The sequence below is a fragment of the Melozone crissalis genome, unplaced genomic scaffold (assembly GCF_028551555.1).
Source record: "Melozone crissalis strain CALT ecotype California unplaced genomic scaffold, PUWL_Pcris_2 ptg000014l_1, whole genome shotgun sequence".
NCBI classification, from domain to species: domain Eukaryota; kingdom Metazoa; phylum Chordata; class Aves; order Passeriformes; family Passerellidae; genus Melozone; species Melozone crissalis.
In genome coordinates, this window is record NW_026535792.1 from 12,980,006 (window position 1) to 12,992,580 (window position 12,575).

At 40.9% G+C, this 12,575-nt stretch overlaps 1 protein-coding gene across 1 annotated transcript in view; it reads right to left on the reverse strand.

Annotated features, from left to right (window-relative positions):
* Window positions 1–7,758: 7,758 nt before the first annotated feature.
* Window positions 7,759–12,575, reverse strand: part of PRTG (protogenin) — a 73,667-nt gene continuing 68,850 nt past the window's right edge. Inside the window, exons 16-20 of the mRNA XM_054273016.1 lie at window positions 12,034–12,216; window positions 11,370–11,490; window positions 10,269–10,434; window positions 9,198–9,302; window positions 7,759–8,094 (exon numbers count right to left, since the gene is read on the reverse strand). Coding sequence (XP_054128991.1) covers window positions 7,759–8,094; window positions 9,198–9,302; window positions 10,269–10,434; window positions 11,370–11,490; window positions 12,034–12,216 — 911 coding nt within the window. The remainder of the gene's footprint in view (window positions 8,095–9,197; window positions 9,303–10,268; window positions 10,435–11,369; window positions 11,491–12,033; window positions 12,217–12,575) is intronic.

The following is a 12,575-nucleotide window of genomic DNA, read 5'->3' on the forward strand; positions in this document are numbered from 1 at the left end:
ATTTAAATTATGGGATTTAAATAAAGCTTACACTCCTCTTTCAGCCAGAAACAACTTGATCTCTCCTTGTCAAATATGCATGTGTTTACCTGGGGGTCTAACATGCAAGTATGTGAAGAGAGAGGGGCTCAAATCCCATCTTGTTTGCTGTGTGGGGAGGAAAAGGTGAAGCCTCAATACATCAGTTATAGAAAGTGTAGGACCCTAACATGGACAGCAGCAACATCAGCACCTGCAGCTTCTCTCTTACTGACAGAGGATATGCTTTACTGCCCAGCAAGCAATGCTGAGCCATGACTGCAGAGGAAGGAAGAAGGGATGCACAGTGCCAACATGTATCAGAAATAAGATAAGGCACAGTTTAATCCTACAGGTAACAAATGTTTATGCATCCCCAAACAAAAAACCCAACTGGATTTACTTGTATAAATTCAGAGAAGTAACTTGAATAAATGAAAGGAAAGCAGAGGTATTTTTCATATATAACAAGATGTGAAGTCTGGCTTCAGGTGCAAAGGAGATTCTTAGCCCAGGCCTTCATACCCCAAGCAATTGATCCCTTTATCCAAAAACCAGACAAGCTCAGACTGTAGCTTGCTGTCCCTGATAAACTAAACGAAGCAGTGGCAATGCTGTCACCTGAAGGAATGTGGCCATTCAGTGCAGGTGGCCCACAGCACTCACCTGTCTGTAGCTCAGACATTCAGGTTGGTGGCAGACTGCAGGCAGGCAGCACAGCATCACACCCCAAACCGGGGCTGCTTCTAAGCTTTTCTTTGCAACAGTAACTCCTTGGAAGATGGAGATCTACTGTTTAGTTATTGCTAATGAGAACAAGGATTCTGGACTGTAAAATGAACCTGGAACATAAGTGGAAACTGCAGTTGGTTCCTGTTCTTACCTAGAGAAAGAGCAACATCTCAGGTGGATTGCACTGGTAGAGCATTGGTATCACTGCACAGTCCAAGACTGACTGTTCCCTAGTTATTTGAAATTGTTATCTTTAAAAATGTAATTTATTTACTCTATTTAGGATTTATTCATTTTTTACAAATACTCTCTTAAAATACTTGATCATATTTTCAGCATTGGTCTGATTTTCTCAATTATCTCTCAATAACTATATTTCAGTACTACTATATTTGAACATAAGGAGTAAAGACTTTTGGATTATACTTGGTTTTAAAAATAATCTCCACAGCTGGTGCTCTAAAACTCCCAGGGATAAATGTCATATAAGCTAGGAAGAAGTGGTCTATAAGCAGACTCTGCAGGTGGGAACAGCTGTGATTTATAAAGAAGCATGATGAGGCTTTTGGGATTTCCTTTGTCTTCTGAGAATTCAAAAGGAAAGAGACTTCATGGTTCTGCTGCAGAATTCAGGCATCCCAAGTGAGCAGCAGGAGACACTGACAAAGCAGAGAAGCTCTGACTGCCAGGGGTGTTCAGTGTGCTCTCTCTTGGGGGCACCCAGCAGTGACAGGGCCCATGCTCTTATGGGTCAGAATAACAAGTAAATGTATTCAAAATGTATTTCCTGGACATGGAAAAAAGTTAGCAGACATTTATTTCAAATCTTCAGTTCCCAATACTGTGATTTCAAAGCTTCAAAATACCTGTGGATATCTTCCCTCCTCCATTAAGTATCCAGTGCCAGCAAAGAATTCACATCTTTTAGGGAACAACATAGACAAAAACTGAAGTCGAACCTACCAAGTACAGCAAGATTCCACTTCTACTGATGTTTTGATTTTAGTCTCCCTAGAGACCCTGTAAATGACAGCAGTAATTTCTGTGGTTTCATTTCCAGTGGTTTGCATGGGCACCACTACTCTAAACCCAGCTCTGAACTGCCCAAGTTCTCGTTGCTCTCAGGTGCCAATCAGTGACCAGGCTGGCAGAACAGAAAGCACTGAATCCCTCCAGAACACAACTTCCTCACTAACTCAACTTGACTGACTTCCATCTGGCATGCAGTCCTTTGTCAGAGCAGCACTTTGCCTCCTGACCAACAGCAGCTGCATTTTCAGTCTTGTCATACACTGGACATGGGGTTCCACAGGTGTAAATGTGCTGGGGAAACCCAGCAGTGCAGCTTTGGCAGCAGCTGGAGAACAATTGCACTGAGAACCACCTGTTTCACACCCCATCAAAATAAAGCAGAACAGAGATTTTTCCATGGGTGTTCAGCAGTGGGACAGAGATTTAGGTGGGAAACAATTCCAGGTACATAAGTGATACATGAATACATGGTTGGGCAAGTTCTATGAAATTCAATTATAAGTTCAGTTTAATGTCTGAACTTTATACCAACAATACCCTATCTGCTCAGCCTGAAATGAGGTGCTGCAGTTTTTATCTTCCTTGTTTTGAGCCACTCCTCAGAGACACTGAAAATAAAATATCAAGTAACACCTTTACTAAGGAAAACTTTTATTTCAACTGTGCAATCAATCAGTATTTAGACAGCAGTTTCATAAACATTTGGCATTTAAACTTCTATTATTTTTTGGCATGACCTTGGGGTAGTATATAAACAACCCTGGAGGGGAAAAATGAACCAACACACTAGGTAACATTTACTAGAATGCTAGAAAAAGAAAAACAAATCCACATTATTAAACAAAATAGTTTTTAAAAGACATTAAAAAGTTACATTCAAATCAGGGCAAACATTAGCTTCCCTCACGCAATGGAATTCATGGAGCTGATCCCCTGAGACAAATATAAAATTAATACAATTCAGCTCCATCCTCCATTAGCCAGTCAGCCATTGCTGCCCTTGGAAGAAAATGGCACACAGAGTGAAAGGATCCAGACCACCACAATGTCAGATACACACCTGGCTCCTACACTGGCAAGTCATTCACAACTTAAAAAAAAAAAAATCAAAAAGCAACATTTGTATAAACCAGTTTTTCATATACAGTTAGTCTTCACTGAAAACACACCAGGCAGATGCAATGTGAGTATATGCAACCATCAAAAGCTGAAAACTTCTTTTATTGAAGGAGCCCTATGGAACCAGAGGGCCCAACACAGCAAAGCATTAAGCATGTTTTTATACCCCTTTCGAGTCAGTCTGGAGTGGGCTCAGCATAACTCTAGAGGAATTTCAAAGAAATGAACTTACATTTGAGCCAAGCTGAATTTGTGTTCTTTTCTCTCTTAACAGAAAGCGATCTGGACTGGTACAAGAACTGTGGTTTCTGAAACACATGTTCCAAAATGCTACACAGAGTTATTGTAGGAAGGTGCTCAGTATTTCCTGCAGACAGGAATCCCTCTGCTCTAAGGCTGCCTGCCATTAGCAGAGCTGCAGCAACTGGCAAGGTGAGACAATTGCCCAAGCTAAGAACTACCACTTTAGCCAATTACTAAGTGTAATTCTGCTTTCAATTTTATGGGAATAATGTCAGTTAATTGATTTCTGTGAAATACCACCAGCATTACACCTGGGCAGCTCTCTCTGGTTGCCATGAATGGGATTTTGGGCTAAACATGGACTGCCCTGCAAAACCTACCAATGTTCCCCTTGTTAGGAGATGGAATTTTCCCTGTATGAACTTCACTAAATGAGCAAAAATTCATAAAATGAACAAAAGCTCAGAGTTTGCTCAGAGTAACATTTTACTGAGGGCCAGCAGTAACTCTGCTTGTGTACACCCAGGCTGCAGCCAATGAGAAGTCATTCAAGTTGACTTGATTTGCAATGAAAAAGAGGTAAACTGACTGGAAATATTCAGTGTTTACTACAGGCTAATACCAGATTCATGGAGAGTTCTAACACTTCTGTCCTTTTAAAATAATAGTACTGTGAAAATTTAAAAAACAAACAGAAGCTTATTTTGTTTATCCAGACTATGCAAACTGAAATACAAATTCATTCTCCCGTTGGCTTAAAAAGAAACAGGATGAGGACCCTGATTTGAATAAGACAAACAAGACGAAGCTCATATAGAATTTTGGGATTAAACCCAGAGAAGGAATGAACTATAAGAATAATGAAAATCAGGCAAAGCAATCTTTTGATCCTATTTTCTGTTAAAAATATCATCAGTTACACAAGAGTAGCTGTGGGCAGACTGAGCATTTAGTTTTGACTCCAGGCACTGAAGGGCAGATCCTCTCTGACAAACACTGTCAACATGGTAAGTCAGTTTTGAGGTTCTCTCTGTAAGTTTTGATGCTTTTCAAGTCACATCAACAGTAACATTTTTGCCTTTTTTTTTAAACACAAGGGTTGCACATAGACTCATTGCACCTGCCATGGCCCCTTAGTTCTTACAACACTTTAAAACAAAATCAATTCACATAGTGTAACACTAAATTCCACATTTATGTTCATCTTCCAGAACATATTTAGCAAAATTCATAATTAAGAAATTATAATTTTTTTTCTCCAGGACCCAGTTTCTACAGACATAACCTAGAAGAAAAGCCTGGAAAACCTGAAACCAGTCTGCCTGCTGTGTTCTGCCAGCTCTTTCTAGGCAAATGGAATGAACAAAGGAAAAAACTCATTCCCTTAGACAGCCATGAGTATAGACTTTGAAAAAAATTATCATCTGTAAGATCATATTTATAATTACATGCATTGCCTTCAAGGCTATGAAGCATTCAAACTTTTTAATTCTGCAGTTACAATTATAATTCTGCTATTAAATTCAATAGAGACATTATGAATTTCTACAGTTTTTCTGGATATTCCTTACTTTACCTTATTGGTGTTTTCAATCATAAGACAAATTTTCTCTCACAAAATCTTGTGATACATTAGTACTAGGCCATGAATTTTGAGGAGAGGATTTTTGTTCTGTAGAAATCATGACTGTGCCAAAGGGAAGCACATGAATGTAGACTGGGTTCTGGAGAAATGTTTTATATTTGGTTAACATAAAAATAAAGAAAAAGACAGAATAATTAATGTCTAACTAAGCTTTCCTATATGCTGAGGTAACCTTAAATATCTTTGGTTTTCTTTATTTGCTGATAAGAAGTACCTTGATAAAGCATTAAGTGATGAATCCAGCTCTGGACGTGCTGCTCTCTAATACACTGAGTATTTTCAACTCTTTGGCTATTGAACTTCAAGCATCTGTATCAGATTGGCAGATTTTATTTGAAGCCTGTTTCTCTCAGATTATCCATAGGCTAAACTACAGAATGAGTCTTTGGAAGGAAGAGTTTGGATTTATAGTATTTACCTGTAACTAGGATCATTAAATTATACCCCACTGCCAGTACTTACAGCAAACAAGTCTTTGGAGAAGCAGTTACCATCTGCATATCAGCTCTTTCTGAAGGCAACTAACACAAGAGGCTACTCTGAAAGATGAAGTGTGAAACTTCATGCTACAGTTACACATTCTTACTCTAGTTTTGATTAATTCACACTCTACCTAACTAAAAACAGTACTCTGCTGTACACTACACGTTCTTCCTGACAAGACCGAAAATAAATCTTTGGTGAAAAGTTTTCTTTTTCTTCAGCAAGTAGTAAAAAAACTGTTTAAAAATATTTTTCTTAATACTGTACTGTTCATCAACTACAAGCTGGAGAAAAAAATTACACTTGGAATTCTTTGGAGATATCTGCTGGCATTTTAATTTTCTTTAAAGGCTCTTGTAACAAGGTAGTTAAAATTTTTGAATACAACTCACCTATGCAATCGGCTACTACAATCAAGAAGTCCTATTGGGTTTTGTTAGTAACTACTTATACAATAAAATGTATTCAGCTCTTCAAACCTATAGCTTTTTAACTATTCAATTCCTTTTGGATAATATGTGGCTTCCTTCTCCTCCACAGAAAAGTCTTTGGTACAAGATCATTCTTCATTGGTGAGTGTGTACTGTGTGCTGCAGGACTGGCAACAGCTCCAGGGGAAAGAACTCCAGGAACCAGAGCCCAATCCCTCAGCACAATCCAACCATGAGAGTAGGGCTTACCCACAACTTCTGACCACCTACTGATACTGAGGAGCAACACAGGAGCCAGCCTGGCACACCTGGAGGTGACATCTCAGCCCCAGTACCGTCAGTGGGAGTTCTGACAGACTTAAATAGAGCCAGGAGTCCCTATGGTTGATTTCTCACAACATTATATTTTAAACAATTTTTTAAAGTAAAAACATATGCCTAATTTTTTTTTTTCTTTTCCTTTCTTACTTTTTTTTTAAAGTAGAATAGGGAAAGAGGACGAGTGAGAAGAGGACTGGATGTAGATACAGGTAAGTTTATAACATTGGATGACTCCAGCCTCCTCCCTGTCTCTTGCTCTCTCCCATTAAAACACAAAATGATACCCTGTCAGTTTGCTCCACGTTTCCGTGAGGCAGCTTAAAAGTAACAAACTGTTCCCTGAGTACAGGAAAAAACAACAACAACAAAATCCAAAAAAACACTAGAATCATTTTTAAAGGAGGTAGTATAAAACAGGAATTGCATGGGTTCGAGGCAGTAGCAGTACTCACCTCTTTCAACAGACTCTTCAACTAAAGCTCTGGCTTTTTTATTTCTCATGGTAGCCTAATCAGAGTTTTAGATTGGCATATAGATAAAGTCACTCCCTGAGCTAAAATTCCTGGCTAATAGCACACTAGGTGAAGGCAAGGAGCAGGTTTGCATCCTAACAGTTCTGAGACGTACTACAATGCTAGCACTGCTTATCAACACTCAAAGATGGGTAAAAATGAACTATAAACTCATGTTACAGCTTATTTAAAATATCTAAGAAGCATTTAAGGCATCTTTCTGTACTCCAAAGGAACTTTATGAATGCTAAAAAGGAATAAGGCAAATCAGTAATTTCATAATATATAATGCAAGGCACTACTGCTAAGAAGTACTGTGATACTGGAATACTCAGTGTTGTTACCTATTCCATAACTCTCAGGCAAAGCCAAGCTGTTTGAAAATCCTGAGTACTTCTTCATTTTGCTATGATTTTTAGCCTTAACTGTGAATACAGGGGCAATATCTGTCACCCTGGGGAATCCAGCATGTCCCAGAGCCCCAGGGATACAGCATATATGCTGTCAGCAGCTGCTGGCACAGGGTTCTGAGGAAAGGCACTGTCCTAGGCTTACTGAGGGTCTAAGAAATCAAGAGGTACAAAAGATTTCATGTGGCTGTATATGTGGAAGTCCCAGTTCTCCCAGTTTTTAACATACTCTGTGTCAACCACATGAAATCATAACATTTTATACTCTGAGGTTTCCTTCTTTTTAAAGACAGAGCTTCAGCTAAACAATCTTGTCCACCAACCTATACAACTCCCTGATAACTGAGTACACACACACACACTCTCTCTCTCTCTCTCTCTCTCTCTCCACACCACTTGGGGCAGGGAAATAAAAACAAAAACCCCCAAAATAAAACAACACTACTAGGAAGTATCATCAGTTCCATAGCTGAGACCAACTAGAACACAAATGAGGTAAAGCACTCGTCATACAGAGTTCACCTCTCAGCAAACTGAGGTAGATAGTCAGCAAAAGGGCCAACAGCCTTCCCTTTGCTCCAGTGACACATTTTTAACCTTCGGCAGAAATCTTCACTCCTTTCACATTTTTTGACCGCCGAACATTCAAAATGAGTGAGCTTTAAAAAAACAAACCAAAACATAGAAAAAAACCCCAAACCCAACATTCAACAGAGCCATGGATCACCTGCTAGGTCAGCCAGGCTTTCCACAGCGCACCTTTGGCTCGCTGTTCATTGTCCTTCGAACAGACCCAGCTGCGGCCGCGGGGCTCAGTCGGGCCCGGCGGGGAGGCCGTGCCCAGGCCGGGGGGTTCTGCCGCCCTGAGGGCTGCCCGCGGCCGAGTCCCGGCTGGCCAGAGGGCTGCTGCCCGGGAGGATGCCACCGCCCACGGGGGACAGGTGAATCTCATCGTTGGATTCGTGAGAAAACCTGCCGGAGTCGCCGGTCTCGTGGCTGCCCTCGCTGTTGGCCGAGTGCTCCGTGTCGGCCGCCGCGCCGAAGGGCCCCGGGAAGCTCGGCTGAGGGCCCGGGGAGCCGGGGGAGCCGGCCCGGCCCAGCAGCACGGCGGGGCCCGGCTGGTACAGACACACGAACCTCCGCTGCGGCTGCACAAGAGCACAGAGAACACAGCCTCAGAAAAACTCAGCCATAACTGGGAGTTTTTTACTGCATTTCCTGGCTCCTATTCCACCAGAATGCTTCTCTCAGGGCTTTCCTAGAGCAGTTTAAAAATAATCAGTCTCAAGTCTTGCTCATACTTTTCTCTTCCACAGTAGTTGAAATAATCCTTCTAGATAAGCATGGCTAATAAAAAATTATTTCACTGGAGAGATGTGAAGAGTATTTTAAAAACACACTTGGTAGAGCTCCCTCCCATCCGCCCATGCATATTCTTTAAGCATTACTCCTTAGGCAATAACAAATATTTTTCATAGAGAGGCATCAGAAATAAACAGCTGTTTGTAGAAATATTTTTCAATATGATTTTACAACATGGATATCAAGACTTCCTAATTCTTAAACACACAGGAGGCCAATACAAGTTAAAATGCAATGAAGAATGGTTATATGCTCCATAGGTATGAACTTGCATAGTAAGGTTCCAGATTTGGTTTAACACTTCAGTTTTAAACTGCTCTTTTTTCTCAGCCAAATAACAAATATGTCCAGACCAACAATATCAGAAGCCAGACAGTTCTATTCAGGTTCTCAGTTTTCTCAGTACTTTCCCTTCTTTGTTTCTCTTCAGCCAAAAAAAAAAATTAGCTGCCAGAGTAGGAAAGGATTCTTTCTATTTTAATATTATTTTTGTTTTGTAAATACATATTTAATTTGTGTTTATATTTATACAGAGTCTCTGCAGAAGTAGTTCATGCAATGCAAAGTACACAGAAATCTTTCTGCTCACAGATGCAAAGGCAGAGGCAAGTAAGCCATCAGTTAACACTGTAGAGACACTGTAGAGTTACAGTGTCTGCCTACTGTAAAGAGTCACAGTGTCCTGACAACAATGTCTGTCAGAAAATGGAATTTCTGTAAGACTGTACTATGGTGAGATAAAACATCATCAACCTTACCCAACTGAAACTGTCCATTTAATACTAAGACCACTAAATATGTTTTTCCATAACCAGAAAACTATGTATCTTCCTTTGCAACGAGGGTATTACAGTAAAGATTGTGCATCTCTGCCCATTAGAGCAATTACCTCTTCAGTCTTTGCCTTCTTAGCATCTTGGAAGAACAACCACCTTTTCTTGCCATTAGTCTTTGGGACAGGCCCATAGCTGTTAATAATCAGATCAGATCCTCCCTACAACAGAGGAAAATGCAGACATTTATTTTATAAAATAAATTTCTAAGCCTTGAAAATATTTTTCTATTCCTACCAACTGGTTCCATACTGAAAATGAAGACAAATGAAGCCTCAGTAGTGAGTCACATTTTTGTGGTCTGGTACACCTCTGCTCAAGACAAGTCAAGAAGAGATCCACTAAATCAGGCAAGCTTTCTGTCCAGACCCAAAGCTGCAGGACTGTAGGCACACAGCAAAAGATTCCAGATCCTGCTCTGGCTCTAGTTCTTAGAATGAGGCCATTCCTAGGCAGTGTCTGTGCCTCTGCTGGCTCCATTTCCATGTCTCAGCTCTCACACACCTCCTCAGGGAGCAGCTGCACCCCAGTTTGCAGTGTGAACAGAACAGAGCACAGTACATGTGCATGTGGAAGGAAGGCCACCCTGGTGGTGTCACACTGCACTCCTGGACTGAAGGTTCTGCACATCCATGGGTACATTCTGCCATCCAGGCTAATTGATAATGTGACTGAGCAAGAGTTTATAAACTGCAACATTGTCTTACCAGTAAATATAGGGAAAAGTAATACTTTTCTGAACACCTGCTTAGTGCCATAGTTGACTCCTGTGCACAGGCACTGACTGAGCCAGGTGCGGACAGGAACTCTCACTTTTCTCCTGGGACCAGCAGAGGCCACAGAGCAGTCTGTGGAGTCTTTATCCTTTGATGCTGTGCCAGGGCCAAACTCTGCAACCTGCAGAGTACAGCTGAAGACAAGTGTACTCAACCAGATCTTCAGCTGAACTTGCAGATAAGTCTTGAAAATTTGAGCCTGGATTGCCAACTTTGTGCTTGTCCCTTTAATAAAACAGCCTCCTGGAGGTTCATAGGATATATATTTTACTTTTGATAAGGACTCTGATATTATAACAATGAATTCTAAAGAAAGATTTCTGACCTGGGAATTAGCAAAACTCACAGTACCTTAGCATCAATGAAGCTGTTTCCCACTATCATTGGCAATAAGGATTCTTCATTCTCTGCAATTCCTTCAATATTCTTCTCCAGCTCATTAGGGCTGGGTAATGAGATGCTGGTATGTGACAGCTGGTCAGTGCTCTGCTGCACAGCCTTAGGAGCAGATGCTTTCCTACACAATGTTAAGGAGGAATAAAATTGACCCACAGGAATACAACACCAAAAAAAATCAAGGATAAACTTCAAAGCTCTTATTAATCAAGTAATCCTGGTATATTCTTGGCATTTACGTTTTGTTATACGATACTCCTAACTCACATGGAATTTAAATGTTATTGCTTGTGATAAAAATAACATCTGCTTCCAGTTAATCATACACAGTAGGCTACAAGCTTGTGTGCAGACAGGAATTGTCATGATTAGTAATATTACTTGGAGGAAGTAACCACTAATGACATTAAGACCTTTCTACCATATTACACAGAGGTGCCTCCCAATCCATATTTTTTCCTGCATGTAAGCTGAAAAGCCCTTGTTACTGGAAAACACTTTCAGTGAGTTTTTTAATTTATTATTTCAAGTGACTTATATTTGCCCTGATCCCAAATTTTTGGGCAGAGTCATTGGCCAGTTTATACCCTTTAGCAGCTAATGACAGACATATATGGTGACTTGCACCACTGCAAAGAAACTGCATCATGGATCTGCTTTAAAATCTGCATCATGGAACTCCTTTATGTTGAACAAGAGTTCCTCTTGTCCAGCAGCACCAGGGGGGTTAAAGCCTTGCCAGCCAGGTATGGGCAGGCTGGAGGGCTCAGCAGGAGGAGCAGATGATGAACAAACAGCACATGCTCCTCCGACCCAAACTGGGGGTTCAGCTGCAAACATGCCTCATACTGAGCTGTCAAAGCACCAGCACTCTGTGGGCTCTTCCTCCTTTTCTTTGGAGAAGGGGCTCAGGCAGAGTAGGAAGAGCCAACAAAGTGCTTTGCTTCCAACACTGGTAGAAACAGGTGAAAAGACAGAGTACTTCAGAGAACTCTTGGAGGAGAAGGCATGTCCAAGAGTGAGTGCAATGAAAAAGAGCTCAATCTTTGAACATACCTGGCTTTACTGCGATAAATTAAGATCAGGATGCAGATAAGGATGCAGGTCAAGGCTATGCAAACCCCAACAACAATGCCAGTCATTGATTTCTGGTCCAGATGGTAATAGTCAGAATAAGCTGTATCAAAAAGGAGCACAGGCTCAGTAAATAAGAAGAGTTAACCCCTGCTCCCTGTCAGGAAATTAATATGGTTACAGTTACAACCACAGAGACAAATGCTTCCTTCTAATGAGATTTCCAGGCCCTCTCTGTCATACATTTTTATACTTTTGAAAATAAAACTTGTAGACCAGAGGAGTGTCTGGTCAGGGCAATCCTGGGAGGAGAGGAAGAGGACAGACCCAGAGCTACCGGTACAGGTAAAAGACTTAAAGGAAATGCCTTAGAAGACTGGCTGCAAAGTTACTGATGTAATATTCAAACCAGTTATGTATTCTCACTTGAAAGGCAAACTTTCCATTTCTGAGCAAGAGAATTAGACCAGTTCTGAGTTGAACTGAGAGAAAAATTCCAAAATTGCTTCATTTAGAAGAAGAAAATGCTACACTGTTAGGACTGCCTCACATAGAACAGTTTACCCAGAAAGAGGTCCCAGCTAAACAAACAGGGATCTTTTCTCCCCAGTACTTGTGACAAAGCAATCAAAACATTGCTCCTGACCTGTGGAATCTCCAGAATCCAAACGTTTGGGTCTCTGGTTAGACTCTGGTGTCTCCTTTGGCAGGACAGCAAATTCCACTGCATTAGAGAAGGGTCCCTCTCCCACTTCATTGGAGGCTGCTATTTTAACCAAGTAAATGTTTCCTTCTACAAGGTTTTCCAGTAAAGCCATGGTCATTGCTCCTGGGAAAAGATACAATAAACAGTTCCAGTTTGACAAAATTTTAGGGAAAGACTCAGATTTAGACATTGGGACCTACACTTTTTTCCCAATAGCACCTCTAAATCTTGCTTGAGGATTGTGATCACTTTGATATGTTCTACCCTGCATACACAAGATACAGAATGAACACTGGATTTGCCTTCTCCTCCCTGGTTTCCTTTCTCTCCATTCTATTTGAACACAGGATACTGTGAAGTGCCAGTATAGTTCAAAACCAAGATTCAAGTACTGGCTGTGGCACACAGCACACCAACCCTAAATCTAGCACAGCCTTTATATTGTGATCCCATCTGCAAGGAGATGCACCCAGCATTAACCA